Genomic DNA, 22,624 nt, shown 5'->3' with positions numbered 1-22,624 from the left:
CACACTTGGCTAATTTTTGTGTTTTTCGTACAGACAGGGTTTCACCATGTTGGCCAGGCTGGTCTCAAACTCCTGGCCTCAAGAGATCTGCTGGGATTACAGGTGTGAGCCACTGTGCCTGGCCAATTAAAACTTTTTTTATTCTCTATTTCATTTATTTATGCTCTAATCTTTGTTATTTCTTTCCTTCTGCTATTTGTGTGTGTGTGTGTTTGTGTGTGTGTAAAGTTAGGTTGTTTATTTGAGATCTTTTTTTTTTGAGACGGAGTCTCCATCTGTTGCCCAGGCTGGAGTGCAGTGGCGCAATCTCAGCTCACTGCAACCTCTGCCTCCCAGGTTCAAGTGATTCTTCTCCGTCAGCCTCCCAAGTAGCTGGGACTACAGGCGCGCGCCACCACATCCGGCTAATTTTTTTGTATTTTTAGTGGGATGGGGTTTCACCATGTTAGCCAGGCTTTCTCGAACTCCTGACCTTGGGCAATCTGCCTGCCTCGGCCTCACAAAGTGCTGGGATTACAGTTGTGAGCCACCACACAGGCGAGATCTTTTTTTAAAAAAAGATGTAGGTGTTTACTACTATAAACTTCCTTCTTTTTTTATTTTAGATTCAGAGGGTATAAGTGCATATTTGTCAAATAGATATATTGCATAATGGTGAGGTTTGGCTTCTAGTGTAACTATCCTGAAATAGTAAATATTGTACCCAACAGATCATTTTTTTTTTGAGACATGATCTCGCTCTGTTGCCCTGGCTGGTGTGCGGTGGCGTGATCACATCTCACTACCAATAGATAATTTTTTGACCATTGGCCTCCTCCCAATCTCTCCCTTTTGGAGTCTCACTATCTATTGTTTCCATCTTTATGTCCTTGTGTACTCATTGTTTAGCTCCTGCTTATGAGAACATGTGGTATTTGATTTTCTGTTTCTGAGTTATTTCACTTAGGATAATGGCCCCCAGCTCCATCCATGTTACTGCACAGAGCATGATTTCATTTTTATGGCTGCATAGTATTCCATGGTGTATATATACCATATTAAAATAAATCCAGTCCACTATTAATGGACATTTAGGTTAATTCCATGACTTTACTATTATGAGTAGGAATGTAATACACGTGAGTGAAAGTGACTTTTTTATATAATTATTTCTTTTCTTTCAGATGCCTAGTAGTATAATCACTGGGTCGAATGGTAGCTCTATTTTTAGTGTTTCGAGAAATCTCTATGCTGTTTTTCATAGAGGTTGTTATGGACCCACCAACAGCGAATAAGCATTCATTATTCTCTGCATCCACACCAACATCTGTTGTGTTTATATCTTTGTGTGTGTGTGTATGTGTGTGTGTGTGTGTGTTTGAGACAGAGTCTCGCCCTGTCACTCAGGCTGGAGTTCAGTGGTATGATCTCATCTCACTGCAACCTCTGCCTCCTGGGTTCAAGAGATTCCCCTGCCTCAGCCTCCGAGTAGCTGGGATTACAGGTGCCTGCCACCATGCCCAGCTAATTTTTCTATTTTTGGTAGAGATGGGGTTTAACCATATTGGTCAGGCTGGTCTTGAACTCCTGACCTCAGGTGATCCACCCGCCTTGGCCTCCCAAAGTGCTGGGATTACAGGTGTGAGCCACTGCGCCCTGCCTTTATTGTGGTTTTAATTTGCATTTCTCTGATGATTGGTGATGTTGAGCAATTTTTCATATGTTTGGTGGCCACTTGTATGTCTTCTTTTGAGAAATGTCTGTTCATATCCTTTGCGGTCTTTTTTAATGAGGTTGTTTATTCTTTGTTGTTGTTGAGTTGTTTGTGTTCTTTTTAGATTCTGGATATTAGTTCTTTGTCAGATGCAAAGTTTGCAAGTATTTTGTTCTTATTGTGTAGGTTGTCTGTTTACTCTGTTGATTATTTCTTTTGCTGTGCTCTTTAGTTTAAGTCCCATTTGTGTATATTTGGTTTTGTTGCATTTGCTTTTCAGGTCTAAGTTATGAATTATTTTCCTAGGCCAATATCTAGAAGAGTTTTTCCTAAATTTTCTTCTAGGATTTTTATAGCTTCTGGTCTTTCATTTAAGTCATTAATACATCTTGAGTTAAAGTTTGTATATGATGAGAAATGGGAATTCAGTTTCATTCTTTTGCCTATGGGTAGCCAATTTTCCCAGCACCATTTATTGAATAGAATGCCCTTTCCCCACTGTTTATTTTTGCCAACTTTGTCAAACATCACTTGGTTGTAGGCATGTGATTTTATTACTGGTTCTTTATTCTCTTTTCTTTCACAATTTTTTTCTCCCTTTTTAAGCTGTATCCTTCCTAGCAATGGACTCTCTATTCCATTCCATTAATCTGTCTGTTTTTGTACCAATGCCATACTGTTTTTTTTAGTATAGCATTATAGTATAATTTGAAGTCAGACACATGATGCCTCTGACTTAGTTCTTTTTGCTTAGAAGTACTTTGGCTATTTGAATGCTTTTTTGGTTCCATATGGTATTTAGGATCGTTTTTTCTAATTCTGTGAAAAAATGATATTGGTAATTTGATAGGAATTGCGTTTAATTTGTACATTGCTTTAGTTAGTGTGGTCTTTGTAATGATGTTGATTCTTCCAATCCAAAAATTCCATAAATTTTTGGAATAGTTTCAGTAAGATTGGTACCAGCTCTTCATTATACTTCTGGCAAAATTTGGCTGTAAACCTATCTGTTCTTGTTTTTATTTGTTTGAAATTATTTTATTAGTGAGTCAATTTCATTACTTGTTATTGGTCTATTTAGGATATCTATTTTTTCCTGGTTTAGTCTTAGGAGGTTGTATGTTTCCAGGTATTTACCCATTTTCTTTTTTTTTTTTTAAAGGAATATAAAACTATTATTGACCACTGTTCACCAATATTTACAATAAGGTAAACAATATACAGTTGGGGCTGGGCGTAGTGGCTCACCCCTGTAATCTCAACACTTTGGGAGGCCAAGGCAGGCAGATCATGAGGTCAGGAAATCGAGACTATCCTGGCCAACACCATGAAACCCCTTCTGTACTAAAAATACAAAAAATTAGCCAGGTGTGGTGGCAGGCGCCTCCAGTCCCAGCAACTCGGGAGGTTGAGGCAGGAGAATAGCGTGAACCCAGGAGGCGGAGCTTGCAGTGAGCTGAGATCGCGCCACTGCACTCCAGCCTGGTCCACAGAGCGAGACTCCGTCTCAAAAAAAAAAAACAAAAAACAAACAATATACAGTTGGATAACATTCTGATTACCACAAAGTTGTATTTCCTGGCTTTTGCTGAACCAGTAAAGCAAATACTGAAAAGATTGAGCCTACATGTAAGGAATGAGTTGGAGTAAAGAAAAAAACATGTAAGTCCTTTTTTTTTTTTTTTTTTTTTTTTTTTTTGAGACAGAGTCTCGCTCTGTCGCCCAGGCTGGAGTGCAGGCGTGCGATCTCTGCTCACTGCAAGCTCCGCCTCCCGGGTTCACGCCATTCTCCTGCCTCAGCCTCCTGAGTAGCTGGGACTATAGGCGCCCGCCACCACGCCCGGCTAATTTTTTGTATTTTCAGTAGAGACGGGGTTTCACCGTGTTAGCCAGGATAGTCTCGATCTCCTGACCTCGTGATTCGCCCGCCTCGGCCTCCCAAAGTGCTGGGATTACAGGCGTGAGCCACCGCGCCTGGCCAAAAGCATGTAAGTCTTTTAGTTTACTTTTGTAATTTAAGCTATGAAGAGGCTTTTTTTTTTTTTTTTTTTTTTTGAGATGGAGTCTCGTTCTGTCGCCCAGGCTGGAGCGCAGTGGCGCTATCTCGGCTCACTGCAACCTCTGCCTCCCAGGTTCAAACAATTCTCTGGAAGAGGCCATTTTTTGTTGCAGACTTGAAGAGCTGTTATTCACTGCCTCCAAGCTGCTCTGGGTCGAAGGTCTGCAGCATCTCTGGCCCTCTGCGCCTCCAGCTCCAGCCACATCCGAGCAGGGAGGGATGAATTTAACCATTTTATCTAGGTTTTCTAGTTTGTATGCATAGAGATATTCATATTAGTCTCTGATGATCTTTTGTTTTCTGTGGTATCAGTTGTAATGTCACTTTTATCACTTCTGATTGTGCTTGTGCTTACTTGAATCTTTTCTCTTTTTTCTTGGTTAATCTAGCTAGCACCATATCAATTTTCTTTCTTTTCTTTCTTTCTTTTTTTTTTTTTGAGACAGAGTTTTGCTTTGTTGTTCAGGCTGGGGTTCAGTGGCACGATCTTGGCTCACTGCAACCTCTGCCTCCCAGGTTCAAGCAATTCTCATGCCTCAGCCTCCTGAGTAGCTGAGATTACAAGCACCTGCCACCATGCACAGCTAATTTTTTGTATTTTAGTAGATACGGGGTTTCACCATCTTGCCCAGGCTGATCTGGAACTCCTGAGCTCAGGCGATCCACCTGTCTTGGCCTCCCAAAGTGCTAGGATTATAGGCGTGAGCCACCGTGTCCGGCCTAGCACCATATCAATTTTCCTATCTTTTCAAAAAACAAAACAGGTTTTTTGAACTAACACAGACAAAAAAAAAAAGTAAATTTAAATAAATAAGAGTTCAATAAATCGGAAATTATGTAAAGCAACCAAACTTATGAGTTGTAGGCATTTCTGAGAGAGAAGAGGAAAAGGTAAAAAGATTGGAAACATATTTGAGGGAATAATCAGAAAAATTGTCTTGGCCTTGCTAGAGAGGTGCACATCCAGATACGAGAAGCTTGGAAAATACCTGAAAATACTTTGCAAGATGAACTTCACCAGACTATCCAAAGGCAACTTGAAGGAAAATACTCTGAAAGAAGCAAGAGACAATTTTCAAATCACCTATAAAGGAAATCACATTAGACTAACAGCCGACTTCTCAGAAGAAAGTTTACAAGCCAAAAGGCACTGGGATCCTATTTTCTGTCTGTCTTCTGCTTAGTCTAGCCTATTGTTAAAGCTTTCATCTGGCCGGGTGCGGTGGCTCATGCCTGTAATCCCAGCACTTTGGGAGGCCGAGATGGGCAGATCACGAGGTCAGGAGATCGAGACCATCCTGGCTAACACGGTGAAACCCCACCTCTACTAAAAATACAAAAAATTAGCCGGGTGTAGTAGTGGGTGCCTGTAGTCCCAGCTACTCAGGAGGCTGAGGCAGGAGAATGGCGTGAACCCGGGAGGCAGAGCTTGCAGTGAGCCGAGATCGCGCCACTGCACTGCAGCCTGGGCGACAGAGCGAGACTCTGTCTCAAAAAGAAAAAAAAAAAAAAAAAAAAAAAAAAAGCTTTCATCTGTAACCCAACCCTTCAGTGTGTTTTTCATTTCCAGAAATTCCATTGTTTTTATTTTAAGATATCTGTACTTCATTCACATTCTGCATTGTTCTGGTATCTTTGTGTTGATTTTCAGCTTTGTCTTGGATCTCATTGAACTTCCTTATAATCCATATTTTGAATTCATTATCTTTCATTTCAGAATTTTCATTATGGTTAGGATCCATTGCGAGAGAGCTAGTGTGTCCTTTGGTAGTGTCAAAACATTCTGCTTTTTTTTTTTCTTCATGATGCCAAACTTCTTATGATGGTTTCTTCTCATCTGGGAAAGTTGTCACTTCTTATTTTTGAATTTACTTTAATTTAGATGGGGTTTTTCCTCCTTGTGGGTGTAACTACAGCATATATTGGGTAGGGGGCTTTGGCTTTGTTTCTTTAGCCCTGTGCCCTTCTGTCAGTAGACTTTTTATTGATTTGTGTAGTTTAACCTCCATGCCAGTAAGTGGCACTTATGAGTAAGAGCCAGCTATGGCAGAAGCAGATGGTGTGTGTTTGATCTTTGTTTACTGTGATTTCCTGTCTGTTGTTTCAGGTGATAGACTGGTCTATGTAATGCCTAGACTCTGAGTTGCCTGTTCAGCCCAGAGGGGAAGACACAGCTGGGCAGAGCTGGACCACAAAGCTTACGCACCAACATCTCAATGATGAATGTGAACAGTAGCCTTTAGAGGGTGGCTGGTGCAGCTCCTGGTGAAATGCTCACAGGTCTCTGTAGGGAGGGAAGAGCTGTACCAGCTCTACCTCCTGTGTAGGTAGGAACATGATCTGTTTCCCTATCCTACCCCTGTCCCAGAGTTCATGACTCTCAGTTCATACAGACCCAGTCATCTATCTCTAGGTCATAACATAGCCAAGAGCCATTGAAAATGCCTGTCTTGTGGCTCTTCATAGGAGCAACCTCAGGGTAGGACCTCTTCCCTCAGCCCAATACAGACAGCCCTGTGGCTTGCCTGTTCTCTCATGCAGGAATGCTGCTCCTTTGTGTACAAAGGGGAAGCAGCTTCACCTTTCAGCACATGAGGGTGGATTTCAGCTGTTGCAGTGTTGGCTAGCTGGGTCAGCACAGCCTTAGTCTCCAGAGAGAGCGACCAGGTGCCAATGGTGTACTGGGCTAGCCATTTTCTTGATTCTCAGATCCCTATATGGTGCTCTGGATGGCATGCATAAGTACTGGAGGGACTGGATCAGAAACAGGCTGCCATATGTGTCCTCAGGTACCCAGGGTTCAGGTGCTGGCTGTGATAGAGAGGGGCAGGCTGGCCCCCACACAGCTGGCAGAAAACTTAGGCAGGGGCAGGAAGAGTGCTCAGGCAACTGCAGAATGCTAAAATGACAGCAGTGCCAGGGCAGATTGCAAGTATCTGGGAGCCGGGCTCTCAGAAGGGTGCCAGGCCACAGCTGAAAAGATCAGAGGGCAGCATTGTTCTTTATTCTTTTTTTTTTTTTTTTCCAGGACAGTGTTTTGCTCTTGTTGCCCAGGCTGGAGTACAATGGCATGGCCTCGGCTCACTGCAACCTCTACCTCCTGGGTTCAAGCAATTCTCCTGCCTCAGCCTGCTGAGTAGCTGGGATTACAGGCACCCTATATCACATTGGCTAATTTTTGTATTTTTAGTAGAGACGGGGTTTTGCCATGTTGGCCAGGCTGGTCTTGAACTCCTGACCTCAGGTGATCTGCCTGCCTCAGCCTCCCAAAGTGCTGGGATTACAGGTGTGAGCCACCTGGCCCAGCCCATCCTTTATTCTTAAAGGACAGCTTTTCTGGGGTAAAGTATTCCTTTTGGTCTTTCTCTTTCTTCCAGTACATTGAATCATCCCTCTGTTTCTTGATCTGCAAGATTCTGTTGAGAAATCCATTGATAGTCTTACGCAGCCTCCCATATATGGGACAAGATCTTTTTCTCTTGCTGCTTTCAAAATTCTCTTTGTGATATAGGTCAGGGTATGCAAAGATTCAGTTTGCAAAATCAGTAAGTTCTGAAAATCTAATGTATGGCAATGTGAATATAGTTAACAATATACAACATTGTATACTTGAAATTTGGTAAAAGAGTAGATCTACATGTTCTCACCCCCCAAAAAGCAAAGAAAATAATAATTATTTGAGGTAATAAATATCATAAATAATTGTGACATTTTTTGTTTTTGAGACGGAGTCTCACTCTGTCGCCAGGCTGGAGTGCAGTGGCACGATCTCAGCTCACTGCAACCTCCGCCTCCTGGGTTCACGCCATTCTCCTGCCTCAGTCTCCCGAGTAGCTGGGACTACAGGTGCCCGCCACCATGCCCAGCTAATTTTTTGTATTTTTAGTACAGACGGGGTTTCACCATGTTAGCCAGGATGGTCTCGATCTCCTGACCTTGTGATCTGCCTGCCTTGGCCTCCCAAAGTGCTGGGATTACAGGTGTGAGCCACTGCACCCCGCCAATTGTGACATTTTAATAAATATGATAAATAACTTAATTGTGGCAATTTTTCACAATGTGTATACATATCAAAACATCAAGCTGTACACCTGAAATATATACAATTTTATTTCTCAAATGCATATTTATTACTCATTCACAGAGGGATATGAATACTTAAAGGAGAGACAATCATTAAAAAAAACCTCTGAATCCCCAAATTCTGTCTTTGACATTTGACAATTTAATTATAATTTGTCTTGGTGTTTACCTATTTGGGTTTTGAATATTTGGGCTTCATGAATGTGGATGTTAATTTCTCTACCTAGATGTGAAAAGTTTTCAGCCATTGTTTCTCTAAATACTATTTCTATCTCTTTCTCTCTTTTCTTCTTCTGAGATTTCTATAATGCATACATTGGTTTGCTTGACGATTTTCCATAAGTTCCACAGGCTCTCTTCACTTTTTCCATCCTTTTTGATTTTGTTCATCTAATGATAATTTCAAATAATTTGTCTTAGAGTTCACTCATTCTTTCTTCTGCTTGACTGAGTCTTGCGTTGAAGCTGTACACGAAAATTCTTAGTGCAATTATTTTACTTTTTAGAGCCAGAATTTTTGTGTTTTTTATTTCTTTATTGAACTTCTAATTTTGTTCATGTATTGTTTTCCCAATTTCATTTTGTCGTTTATCTGTGTTTGCTTGAAGCTTATTTAGCTTTTTTTTTAGACAATTATTTTGAATTTTTGCTGGGTGCAGTGGCTCACGCCTGTAATCCCAGCACTTTGGGAGGCTGAAGTGGGTGGATCACCTGAGGTCAGGAGTTTGAGGCTAGCCTGGCCAACATGGTGAAGCCCTGTCTCTACTAAAAATACAAAAACTAGCTGGGTGTGGTGGTGCATGCCTGTAATCCCAGCTACTTTGAAGGCTGAGGCAGGAGAATCACTTGAACCTGGGAAGTGGAGGTTGCAGTGAACTGAGATCACACCACTGTACTCCAGCCTGGGCGAGAGAGCGAGACTGTCAAAACAGACAAACAAACACAATTATTTTGAATTTTTTTCAAGTAGCACATGGATCTTCATTATTTTAGGGCCACTTAATGGCTCTATATTAGGGATTTCTTTTTTCTTTTTTTTTTTTGTGGGGTTATGTTTGACTGATTCTTCATAATCTTCATAGTCTTGCACTGGTCTTTGCTTATTTAAAGGAGCAGTCTTATCTTCTCGTCTTTACAGACTCGTTTTATTAGGTAAAGACATTCTCATGTTAGGCTCCCAACTGGCGTAACTACTTTAGGGACCATGGTCATGTGGGATGGATCGGGTCCTGGTCTTCTGTGGGTTCTGCAGTCAGTCTGTATGTGGGTGAAGCTCATGGAAGGACTTTGGGCAGGGAGCTTCAGTGCTTCGGTCTTGTGGGGTTGGAGCCAAGTCCACAGAGAAATATGGGTGCTTATAGGTCTGCAGCTGAGTCTGCGTTTAGTCTATTTGCTATTAAGGTGTGAGCCTGCCTTCTTAAAGTGGCTTTCCTTGGTCTTCAGATGTACTAGAATATCATAATCTCCCATCTGGACCCCAAAGCTCCCACAATGGCACTTTTGTCCATAGATGCTTGCCAAATTAGCATTTTCTCAGGGGATAAGAACTGGGATCTCCTATTCTCTTATCTTGCTGATGTCACTCTCCTTTAATTCTTTAATCTTGGTTTCTCTTAGATCTATGGACATAATTATAATGGCTATTGGAAATACTTTTTTTTTTGATAAATCCAACATCTGAACAGTCTCACAGCCAGTTTCTGTCGACCACTTTATTTCTTTTTTAGGGGTATATTTTATTTTATACATTCCATGTAATATTTTGTTACAAATGGGGTATTTTAGATAATACATTGTAACAACTTGGGATAGGAGTTCTATCTCCTCCCCTAGAGCTTGTTATTGTTATTTATTTGTTCAGTAACTGGCAGAATTGTTTGAGTAAAGTCTATTTCTCCTCCTACAATGTTAAGCCTCTGATGTTGCTCTTCATTAAGGTGAAGTTTTAGGCAGGCCCATAGCTGCACTGAATGACAGTGGTTTTGGTTGCACTCTCTCTTTTCACATGATCATACCCAGCTGATAAGCTCCACCAATTGCTAGCTGATTGCTCAATTGTTTGCAGCACTGCCCTGTTAAATATATTGTTCTATAAATGAATTCTATCAAATATGTCTCCTTTTAGGGAATGATTTCTGAGGACAGTGTTTGACATTTGTTGCAACCCCAGGATGCCTCCTCCCAGCTTTCTTATTATTTGTTTCTCTCTTGCAAACTAGTTGGACTACAATTTAGCCTTTATTGGAATCTCCTTATAATTTTATTTCACCCCAACCTCCATCCTTCTTCTTTTTTTTTTTTTTTTTAGAGATGGAGTCTCACTCTGTTGCCCAGGCTGGAGTGCAGTGGCATGATCTCGGCTCACTGCAACCTCTGCCTCCAGGGTTCCAGCGATTCTCCTGCCTCAGCTTCCTGAGTAGCTGGGATTACAGGCCCCCACCACCACACCTGGCTAATTTTTTTTTCTTTTTTGAGACGGAGTCTTGCTCTGTCGCCCAGGCTGGAGTGCAGTGGCTCGATCTCGGCTCACTGCAAGCTCCGCCTCCCAGGTTCACGCCATTCTCCTGCCTCATCCTCCTGAGTAGCTGGGACTACAGGCGCCCGCCACCACGCCCAGCTAACTTTTTGTATTTTGAGTAGAGACGGGGCTTCACTGTGTTAGCCAGGATGGTCTCGATCTCCTGATCTCGTGATCCACCCGCCTCGGCCTCCCAAAGTGCTGGGATTACAGGAGTGAGCCACCATGCCCGGCCAATTTTTGTATTTTTAGTAGAGGTGGGGGTCTCACTACGGTGGCCAAGCTGGTCTCAAACCCCTGACCTCAAATGATCCAACCGCCTTGGCCTCCCAAAGTGCTGGGATTACAGGTGTGAGTCACCACGCCCAGCCCCGTCCTTCTTTTTAAATGTAAAATACTTTTATGTTTTTTTAGTAGTTTTATGGTTGTAGAAAAATTGAGCGGAAAGAACAGAGAGATCTTAATGCCCTCCCTTGATTTTCTTCTATTATTAACATCCTGCATTAAGTGTGGTGCATTTGTTACACTTGATGAGGCAATATTGGTAAGTTATAAACTAAAGTTCGTATCTGACAACAGTCTTCATTGTTTGTGTTGAACATTGTATGGGTTTCAACAAATGTCTAATGACCTCTATCCCATACTGCAGTAACATTCACCATAGTTTCACTGCCCTAAATATCACCTGTACTTGACCTGTTCATTTCTGTCTCCCTCTTTTCCTTTACCCTTGGCAACTATTGATCTTTTTACTCTCTGTAATTTTTTATTTTGGGAATATCACATAGTTGGAATTATAGTTCATGTAGAACTTTTGGATTGGCTTCATCCACTTAGAAATATGTATTTAAGGTTTCTCTGTGTCTTTTTTTGTGGCTTGATAGCTGATTTCTCATTATTGAATAATATTTCATGTTTAGGTACGCCACAGTTTGTTTATCCACTCACTGATTAAAGGACATCTTGGATGCTTTCAAGTTTTAGCAATTATGAGTAAAGTTGCTATAAACATTTGTGTGCAGGCTTTTGTATGGACGCAAGTTTTCAACTTATTTGGATAAATACTGATGAGTGCACTTCTTGATCATATGGTAAAAGTACGTTTAGTTTCGAAAGAAACTACCAGTCTTACAATGTGGTTACTGCCATTTTGCATTCCCACTGGCAATGAGTGATAGTTCCTGCTGCTCTGTATCTTTGCCAGGATTTGGTGTTGTCAGTGTTTGGGATTTTGGAAATTAAAAAAAAAAATTGTTTGTTTGTTTTTTTGAGATGGAGTCTCATTCTTGTCACCCAGGCTGGAGTGCAGTGGCATGATCTTGGCTCACTGCAACCTCCACCTCCTGGGTTCAAGCAATTCTCCTGCCTCAGCCTCCCAAGTATCTGGGATTACAGGCATGCACCACCACGCCTGGCTATTTTTTTTTTTTTTTTTTTGTATTTTTAGTAGAGATGGGGTTTCACCATGTTGGCCAGGCTGGTCTTGAACTCCTGACCTCAGGTGATCCGCCCACCTCAGCCTTCCAAAGTGCTGGGATTACAGATGTGAGCCACTGTGCTTGGCCTAAAAAAAATTACTGAGTTTTATTTTAGATTCAGTGGGTGGAAATTTAATAAATGTGTAGTACCATGTATTTTTCTTTTAATTTGCAATTCCTTGAGGATGTATGATGTTGATCATCTTTTTTACATGCTAATTTGTTATCTGAATATCTTTTTGTTGAGGTGGCTATTTGGATCTTGTGCCCATTTTTAATTGAGTTGTTCATTTTCTTGTTGGGTTTTAAGAGTTCTTTGTATATTTTGGACATCAGTCCTTTATCAAGTGTGTGTTTTGCAAAGATTTTCTCTCAGTCCGTGGCTTATCTTGTTATCTTTAAAAGTGTCTTTTGCTAGCAGAAGTTTTAGTTTTAATGAAGTTCAACTCATTGATTCTTTCCATTCATCGATGATGTTTTCAGTGTTATATCGATGAAGTCATTGCTAAATCCAAAGTCACCTGCATTTCCTTTTATGTTATCTGTTGCAAGGGAGTGATGACTATCTGGCCTGGTGGTGCAGGCATAAAAGAATTTACCTTGTTGAGGCAGAGGTTGCAGTGAGCCAGGATTGCACCACTGCACTCCAGCCTGGGTGACAGAGTGAGACTCTCTCTCTCTCAAAAAAAACAAAAAAAACAAAAAAAAACAATTTGCCTTGCTGTAGGTAAGGAAGGTAGATTTATTACAGAAAGTAGGAAAATACATTGCTAGGGAAGCAACGGGCAGCTTGCAAGAAAGAAGCTGACTGCAAACAAACAAAGGATTGCTGCAGATTTTATAGGCTAGTTCTTAGGCTGTATGCTGAAGAGGTCTTTGTGTAGTGCTGATAATGCCAAGGTTGTGATGCAGGATTCCTCTCAGTCATTTTGCCAGCCAGGGACCTCCAGCCAGTGACACCCCCATCTGGGCCTTGCTTGGGCACGCTACCTGCCACACAGGAGGCTCCCCATCCATTTGGCCCATTCTGGCTTGCACAGTGGCTCAGCCTGCAGCTGGGCCAGCATGCCCCAGCCTGCCCGTGTTAAAGCTTCTACCTGAGATCAGCAGTTCATGAGCTCTTGTCCCACAACCAAGAAGAATGAGGATACCATGACAATTGAAGGATGAGGAAGACAGAGAAGAATTTTATTGAGTGATGGAACAGCTCTCAGTGGAGAGGGGACCTGGGGGCTGTTTCTCTCCTTGTGTGGCTAAGCCCAGGGCTTTTATGGGCTCAGAATAGGCGAGTCCATGCTGATTGGTTTGTGAGTACGCAAAAAGGTTAAAACAAAGGCACCACCCAAAGGTGGGCACAACAATGTGAAAAAAACAATTAGGAAGTGTAGGTATATGTAAAACAGGTGAAGGGTGGAGAGCAGCCAGAGGAAAGTGCACCAAGCAAGAAGACAGGTTCTCAATCCAGTCCATGGATTTGACTTGTAGCTTGGCTTTCAGGCTTTAAACTATCCTTGGGTTGGAAGTGGGGTTTCCCTGGGGACTTGCCCCTATCTGCCTAGGCATTTGTCTGCCTCCTGCCACTATCAGTGGCAGTGAGCTAACTTGCAATTTTTTGTATCAGCTGAGGGTCTGCTGATAGCTAGGCACAGGAAGATTGTGAGTTATTTGTGCAGGAGGGCCGTGTGTTCTGGATGGTGAAGAAAGGCAGACTTGTAGCTTATCTGCCTTTTTTTTTTTTTTTTTTTTTTTTTGCTTTCCCCTGCTCCCACCAGCCTGACTCCCTTTCTCTAATTAGGACTCTACATTATCTTCTAGGAATTTTATTGTTTTATGCTTTATGTTTAGGCCTATGATCCAATTTGAGTTAATTTTGTGAAATATGTAAGGTCTGTTTGTAGATTCTTATTTTTACATGTGAGTATTCAGTTCCAGCACCGTTTATTGAAAAGAATATCTTTTCTCCATTGAATTCCCATTGCTTCTTTGTCAAACATTAGTTAATTTTATTTGTGTAGGCATATTTCTGGGCTCTCTGCTCTGCTCTATTGATGTTTGTCTATTATTTTGCCCATGCCATGCTGTTTTGATTACTATGGCTTTGCAGTGAATCCTGAGGTTGAATAGTATGTCTTCCAACTTTGTTCTTCTTCAATATTGCATTGGCTATTCTAGTTCTTTTGCCTTTTCATATAAATTTTGGAGTTAATTTGTTATTATTCACAAAATAATTTGGTGAAATTTTGATTGGGGTTGTGGTGAATACATAGGTTAAGTTATGGAACATTGACATCTTGACAATATTGAGTCTTTCTATCCATGTACATAGAATGTCTCTCCATTTATTTAGATAGTCCCTGATTTTTTCAATAGAGTTTTATCTTTTTCTCATCTAGAACCACTATGAAAAACAGTATGGTGGTTATATGGTTTGGCTGTGTCTCCACCCAAATCTCAACTTGAATCATATCTCCCAGAATTCCCACATGTTTCGGGAGGGACCCAGGGGAAGGTAATTGAATTATGGGGGCTGGTCTTTCCTGTGCTATTCTTGTGATAGTGAATAAGTCTCATGAGATCTGACAGGTTTATCAGGGGTTTCTGCTTTTGCTTCTTCCTAATTTTCTCTTGCCGCTGCCATGTAGGAAGTGGCTTTCACTTCCCACCATGCTTCTAAGGCCTCCCCTGCCATGTGGAACTTTAAGTCCAATTAAGCCTCTTTTTCTTCCCAGTCTTGGGTATATCTTTTATCAGTAGTGTTAAAACAGACTAATACAGGTGGTTTCTCCAAAGTTGAAAATAAAATTACCATATGATCTAACAATCCTCTTTCTCTGAAAGAATTGAAAGCAGGGTCTTACTTAGATATTTGTAAAGCCATATAAATTGCATTATTATCCACAGTAGCTGAGAGATGGAAGCAACCCAAATATCCATCAACAGAAGAATAGGTAAGGAGGGATTAACTCTGGACTCTGTATTTGATTCCATTGGTCTACATGTCTGTCTTTATGCTACTTCCAAACTGTTTTGATTACTGTAGCTTTGTAATATGTTTTGAATTCTAGAAGTGTGAGACCTCTAACTTTGGTCTTTCTTTTCAATATTTTTTTGGCTATTCAGGTCCCTTGGGATTACATATAATTTTTTGAATGGGTTTTCTCCATTTCATGGCCTGTTTCTCCTCCAAGGCAAAATCTGTGAGGCAGGGTTCTGGAATTGTGGGTGGAAACAATGGCAGGTTACCCACCCTGCCCTGAAGCTTCAGGCACCCACTGGTAACTGAGAGCTCAGTGAGGAGGAGCAGCAGTCTGAGGTTCTTTGGATTACTTCCCCACACAATGAGCCACTGCCTCATGAACCAGGCAAGGATGGTCAGGGCCCCCATCTTCTCTGTTTGCTGCATCCAAGGCAGGGCCCCTATTTCACAAGTAGGTCTTGAGTGGTAAAAGGGAGCCTCCAACTCTCAAATAGACTTGCCAAGGACTTAGCCTCAAAAACAGGTAGATGGGGGTTGGATGCAAATGCTGTGTTGTCTCTGGTTCTGGAATCAGGGCAGTAATAAAGATGATGAAACTCTTTATCTGTGTAAATATTTTAGGCTAGTAAATACCTAAAATATTAGCTTAAATTTGAAAGATGATAATTTTCTTTTCTTTTTTTCTTTTGAGACGGAGTCTCACTCTTGTTTCTCAGACCGAGATGTAATGGCGCGATCTCAGCTCACTGCAACCTCCACCTCCTGGATTCAAGCAATTCTCCTGCCTCAGCCTCCCAAGTAGCTGGGATTACACGTGCCTGCCACCATGCCCCGCTAATTTCTGTATTTTTAGTAGAGACGGGGTTTTACCATGTTGGCAAGGCTGGTCTCGAACTCCTGACCTCAGGTGATCCGCCCACCTCGGCCTCCCAAAGTGCTGGGATTATAGGCATGAGCCACCATGCCCAGCCGAAAGATGATACATTTTGAAAGTATATAGATTTAGATTTCCATCCTAGCTTCTCTACTTAAAAGCCAAAAGATCCTGCACAATTCACTCATCTTCCCTGAGACTGTTATCTATGCTATGAGATCAATGACACTTCTATTAAGGCTTTTTTTCTGAGGTGTAAGTACCAAAATCTTTGTGAAGGATCTGAAACACAGAGTCTAGAATGTAACAGGTAACTGTAACTGATAACTGTTAATTCCACGTCTTCCATTTCTCTTTTCTTATAATTTACACCTCCTTTATTTTAAGATACCTCAAACACTAATAGATTTCTGAATTGAAATGCTAAGTAATGTAAAATGTAAAAAATTATTTGGGATGGGCGTGGTGGCTCACGCCTGTAATCGCAGCACTTTGGGAGGCTGAGGTGGACGGAACACCTGAGGTCAGGAGTTCAAGACCAGCCTGGCCAACATGGTGAAACTCCGTCTCTACTAAACAATACAAAAATTAGCCAGGCATGGTGGCAGGCACCTGTAATCCCAGCTACTCGGGAGCTGAGGCAGGAGAATTGCTTGAACCTGGAAGGTGGAGGTTGCAGTGAGCCAAAATCATGCCACTGCACTACAGCCTGGGTGACAGAGCCAGGCTCTGTCTCAAAAAAACAAACATAATTTATTGAGACATATACAGTATTGCTTATTAATGTATTTTATATTGTGTATCCATTAATTATTATAATAGTTGTAGTAGTTTTTAATATTTTTGTCTTTTAACTTTTATACCAGAGTTAAAAGTTATTTGCATGTTATTTCTTCAACATTCAGGGTAAAGATGGTTCAGGGTAAACATAGTGTGAGAAAAATGATGCCTACTGAAAATCTTTTTTCTATGTGTTTCCCACAGCAGAATACCTTGCTTTAGGCTCTGCTCAGTAGACAGTTTCCAATTGTGTGCACAGCCTGAGACTTATGCTGACAGAAACCAATTAGTGCATACTGTCAAGTCTTAAAATGAGATGCGGGGTAGATCCCTGTCTAATTAAATTTATTACAATATCATCATCTCTGTTATTTTTTTGTGTGTGTGGCAGAGTCTTGCTCTGTTGCCCAGGCTGGGGTGCAGTGGTATGATCTCGGCTCACTGCAAGCTCCACCTCCCGGGTTCACGCCATTCTCCTGCCTCAGCCTCCCGAGTAGCTGGGACTACAGGCGCCTGCCACCATGCCCGGCTAATTTTTTGTATATTTAGTAGAGATGGGGTTCCGCCATGATAGCCAGGATGGTCTCGATCTCCTGACCTCATGATCCGCCCACCTCGGCCTCCCAAAGTGCTGGGATTACAGGCGTGAGCCACCGCGCTGGCCTGTCATTTTTATAACAGGAATGAGAGTAATAGAGTAAGCTCTAATGGTGCTAGAGATTTCAATTCATGTCATTCTTGTTTTCTAGGGGCTGTTACCCTTTGCTGTGGTAGGGAGTACAGATGAAGTGAAAGTTGGAAAAAGGTTGGTCAGAGGCCGTCACTACCCTTGGGGAGTTTTGCAAGGTAAAAATGACAGAGGGCAGGCTTTGGAATGATTAAGTTAAATATATGTGTATCACTCATAGTCTCAAAATAACATTTTAACTTGAACTAATATTGGTAACTCTTGCTAATCTGTAAGTTAACAGTTACTAATGGGGAACACAAACTCTGTTTTATTTAAACTAATGCTTACTTTGACTATGATTCATTCTCATAGAAGTTTGCTGAACGCTGCTTTAAGCCAAAATCTACAGAGGCTGGGAAGAACCTCTTTGTCTATCCCAACGCTCCCAATGTGCCATGTACATATTATCTCTGTATAAATCATGACACTGAGAGTGCTGGAAAGCACTTTCAACAAAATGGAAGCAAAAATACTGGTGTGTAGACATGTTACATAAACTCATTACTACCTAATGTAGAAACCATTTTAAACTGGTCACTAGAAAAAAGAGTTATAAACTTTTTAAAACAAGAAAGTACAATTTACCTTTGGCTAGAGATTATACCTTTGACATTTATATTATTATTTAGCATCATAATGAGTTAGAATAGTGTAGTAAGCAGTAATTTATTGTCTGGTTTATGTACTTGTGGTTCATATAATTATTGGGGAATGGAAGATTTCTACTTGTACTGGTTTCCAAATGATTTTTTTTTTTTTTTTTTTTTTTTTTTTGAGACAGAGTTTCACTCGTGTTGCCCAGGCTGGAGTGCAGTGGCATGATCTTGGCTCACTGCAACCTCTGCCTCCCAGGTTCCAGCTATTCTCCTGCCTAAGCCTTCCGAGTAGCTGGGATTACATGCGCTCGCCACCACACCCGGCTAATTTTTGTATTTTTAGTAGAGATGGGGTTTCACCATATTAGTGAGGCTGATCTTGAACTCCTGACCTCAGGTGATCCACCTGCCTCGGCCTCCCAAAGTGCTGGGATTACAGGCATGAGCCACCGTGCCCAGCCTCAAATGATGTTGTTAAAAAATTGACATATTAGAAATTTTAAAATTTGTTAAGCATACTTAAAACTTAATGTTTTAATATTTATTATGTTGTATTACATATTAGTATATGTTATAAAATATATATCTATACTACATGTTGATATATAAAATTTGGTCACAGTATTAATCACAATAAACCATATATTGTGGTCAATCTTCTGGACATGATAAACACAGGAGAAAGCCATACAAATTATTTTTCATTAATTAATCTTAATTGACAAATAAAATTGTATATACTTATGTACAACATGATGTTTTGAAATACATATACATTGTGGGATGGCTAAATTGATATAATTAACATATGTGTTATCTCAATTATTTTTGTGATGAAAACTTAACATCTATCTTAGCAATTTTCAAGAATATAAAATATTGGCCGGGCGCAGTGGCTCACGCCTGTAATCCCAGCACTTTGGGAGGCTGAAGCGGGCGGATCATGAGGTCAGGAGATTGAGACCAGCCTGGCTAACACAGTGAAACCCAATCTCTACTAAAAATACAAAAAAATTAGCCAGGCATGGTGGTGGGCACCTGTAGTCCCAGCTACTTGGGAGGCTGAGGCAGGAGAATGATGTGAACCCGGGAGGTGGAGCTTGCAGTGAGCTGAGATCACGCCACTGCACTCCAGCTGGGCAACAGAGCGAGACTCCTTTAAAAAAAAGAAAGAATATAAAATATTGTTATTAACATGGTCACTATGTTGTACAATAGATCTCTTTAACTTGTTCTTATCTAACTAAAATTTTGTATCCTTTGACCAACATCTCTCTTACATACCCTCTACCTAACTCACGTAACCACCATTCTACTCTCTGTTTCTACAAGTTTAACTTTTAAAAATTTGATCTATTAGTGAGATCATTTACCATTTGTCTTTCTGTGTTTGGCGTATTCACTTAGTGTAAAGTCATCCAGTTCCATCCATGTTGCTGCAAATGATAGAATTTCCTGATTTTTAAGGCTGAATTCCATTGCGTATATATGCCACACTTTTTTTCTTCATGCATCTATTCATGGACACTTAGATTGCTTCCATATCTTGGTTCTTGTGAATAATGGTAGTGTAAGTATCTCTCTGACATACTGACTTCATTTTTGGGAGGTAATGTATCCAGTAGTGAGATGGCTGGATCATATGGTAGTTGTTTTATTTTTATTTTTTTGAAGAAACTCCATACTGTTTTTCATAATGGTTATCCTAATTTACATTGCCACCAACAGTGTACAAGGGTTCCCTTTTTTCCACATCCTTACCAGCACTTGTTTGTCTTATTGATAATAGCCATTTTAGCATGGGTGAAGTTACAGCTTATTGTGTTTTTAATTTTTTTTTGAGATGGAGTTTAGCTCTTGTTGCCCAGGCTGGAGTGCAATGGTGTGATCTTGGCTCACTGCAACCTTTGCCTCCTGGGTTCAAGCAATTCTCCTTCCTCAGTAGCTGGGATTACAGGCACGCGCCACCATGCCTGGGTAATTTTTTTTTTTTTTGTATTTTTAGTAGAGACAGGGTTTTGGCTTGTTGGTCAGGCTAGTCTCAAACTCCTGACCTCAGGTGATCTGCCTGCCTCATCCTCCCAAAATGCTAGGATTACAGGCATGAGCCACCACACTGGGCCTGTGTTTTTTAATTTTTAATTTTTGTGGATACCTAGTAGGTGTGTATATTTATAGGGCACATGAGATATTTGATACTGGCATTCAGTGTGTAGTAATCACATCAGGATAGAGTACCCATCAACTCAAGCATTTATCCTTTCTTTGTGTCACAAACAATCCAACTATACTCTTTTAGTTATTCTAAAATGTACAATAAATTATTGTTGACTGTAGTCACCCTTTTGTGCTATCAAATACTAGATCTTATTCATTCTATGTAACTATATATTCGTACCCATCAACCATCCCCACTTCTCTCCCTCCCCAATCCTTTCCTAGCTTCTGGTAATCAACATTCCACTCTTTATCCCCATGGGTTCAATTGTTTTAATTTTTAGCTCCACAAATGAGTGAGAATATATGAAGTTTGTCTTCCTGTGTCTTGCTTATTTCACTTAACAGAATGTCCTCAGTTCCATCCATGTTGTTGCAAATGACAGGATCTCATTATTTTTTATGGCTGAATAGTACTCCATCATGTATATGTACCACATTTACTTTATTCATTCCTCTGATGATGGATACTTAGGTTGCTTCCAAATCTTGACTATTGTGAATAGTGCTGTAACAAACATGGGAGTGGAGCTATCTCTTTGATATACTACTTTCCTTTCTTCTGGGTATACACCTACTAGTGGGATTGCTGGATCATATGGTAGTTCTATTTTTAGTTTTTTGAGGAAACTCCATACTGTTTTCCATAGATACTGTACTGATTGACATTCCTATCAACAGTGTACAAGGATTCCTTTTTCTCCACATCCTCACCAGCATTTGTTATTGCCTGTCTTTTGGATAAAAGCTTTTTTAACTGGGGTGAGATTATATCTCATTGTAGTTTTTATTTGCCTTTCTCTGGTAATCAGTGATATTGAGCACCTTTTCATTTGCTTGTTTGGCATTTAAAAAAACCCACAATGAGCAGTTACTTCACACATGTTAAAACAGTTATTATCAATAAGACAAAAGAAGACATTTGTATGTCTTCTTTGGAGAAATGTCTATTCGGATCTTTTGCCCACTTTAAATTAAATTATTAGATTTTTTCCTATTGAGTTGTTTGAGCTTCTTAAATATATTCTGGCTATTAATCTTTTGTCAGATAAATAGTTTGCAAATATTTTCTCATTGTGTATATTGTTTCTTCACTTTGTTGTTTCGTTTGTTTTGCAGAAGCTTTTTAACTTGAGGTGATCCCATTTGTCTATTTTTGCTTTGGTTGCCTGTGCTTGTGGGGTATTACTCACTAAATGTCCTAAAGAGCTTCCCCAATGTTTTTTGTAGTCGTTTCATAATTTGAGGTGTTAGATTTAAGTCTTTAATCCATTTTGATTTGATTTTTATATGTGTTGAGAGATAAAAGTCTAGTTTCTTTCTTCTGCAAATGGATATCCAGTTTTCCCAACACCGTTTATTGAAGCGCTTATCTTTTCCCCAATGTATGTGCTTGGCACCTTTGTTGAAAATGAGTTCTCTGTGGCTGTGTGGATTTATTTCTGGGTTCGCTATTCTGTTCCATTGGTCTTTGTGTCTGTTTTTATGCCGGTACCATGCTGTTTCACTTACTATAGCTTTGTAGTATAATTCGAAGTCAGGTAATGCAATTCCTCCAGTGTTATTTTTGCCCAGAATTGCTTTAAGTATTTTTATGGTTCCATATACATCTTAGATTTGCTTTTTCTTTTTCTATGAAGAATGTCATTGGTATTTTGATAGGGATCGCATTGAATCTTTAGATTGCTTTGAGTAGTATGAACATTTTAACAATATTATTGATTCTTCCAATCCATGAACATGAACTGTGTTTCCATTGTTTTGCATTCTTTTCAATTTCTTTCATCAGTATTTTATAGTTTTCATTGTAGAGATTTTTCATTTCTTTGGTTATGTTTATTTCTAGGTATTTTATTTTATAGCTGTCATAAATTGGATTAGTTTTTCTTTTTCAGATTGTTCACTGTTGGCATATAATAATGCTAATAGAATTCTGAATTTCTTCTCTGTGTTATCTTGAATTTCATTGAGCTCTTTTAAAACAGCTATTTTGAGATCTCTGAAAGGTTACATATATCTGTCCTGAGATATGTGATTGGGATTTGTCATTAGTGCCTCATTTGGTTCATTTGGTGAGGTCATGTTTTCTGGGATGGTCTTGATGCTTGTCAATGTTCATCTATGTCTGGGCATTGAAGAGTTAGATATTTATTGTAATCTTTGTAGTCTGGGCTCAATTGTGCCTATTCTTCTTGAGAAGGTTTTCTAAGTATTCAAAGGGAATGTATTAGGTGGTACCCCAAGCCCAGTAACACTGTGACGCCAGCAGACTCGTACTGCCTCAGTGGTCTTGGATAATATCTGGGAGAATTCCCTGGATTATGAGGCAGAATCTCTCAAACTCTTTTCTCACTTTCTCAAACAGGAGGAGTCTCTCTGTCTGTGCTAGGTTGCTTGGAGTTGAGGGAAGGGTGACATCGTCACTCCTGTGGCCATCACAGCTGGTACTGTGCTGGGTCACATATGAAACCAGCAAATTACTGGGTCCTGCCCAAGGCCCATGGCAACTACTGCCTTGCTACTACTGATGTTTAAGGCCCAAGGGCTCTTTAGTCAGCAGGTGGTAAGTCCTGCTGGGCTGGGTCCATCTCTTCAGTGCAGCAAGTTCCCTTCTGTCCC

The 22,624-nt window shown here is 40.5% G+C and overlaps 1 protein-coding gene across 2 annotated transcripts in view; it reads left to right on the top strand.

Moving 5' to 3' along the window:
* The window catches only part of SEPTIN14 (septin 14), an 82,765-nt gene that overhangs the window by 29,020 nt on the left and 31,121 nt on the right, over positions 1–22,624 (top strand). For both annotated transcript variants that reach the window (XM_519103.7, XM_009453106.5), the window contains exon 7: positions 17,212–17,308. In XM_519103.7, coding sequence (XP_519103.5) covers positions 17,212–17,308 — 97 coding nt within the window. The remainder of the gene's footprint in view (positions 1–17,211; positions 17,309–22,624) is intronic.

The sequence above is a fragment of the Pan troglodytes genome, chromosome 6, assembly GCF_028858775.2.
Source record: "Pan troglodytes isolate AG18354 chromosome 6, NHGRI_mPanTro3-v2.0_pri, whole genome shotgun sequence".
Taxonomy (NCBI): Eukaryota; Metazoa; Chordata; class Mammalia; order Primates; family Hominidae; genus Pan; species Pan troglodytes.
The sequence above is the reverse complement of the archived record's forward strand: the minus strand, read 5'-3'. Positions and strand labels throughout refer to the sequence as shown.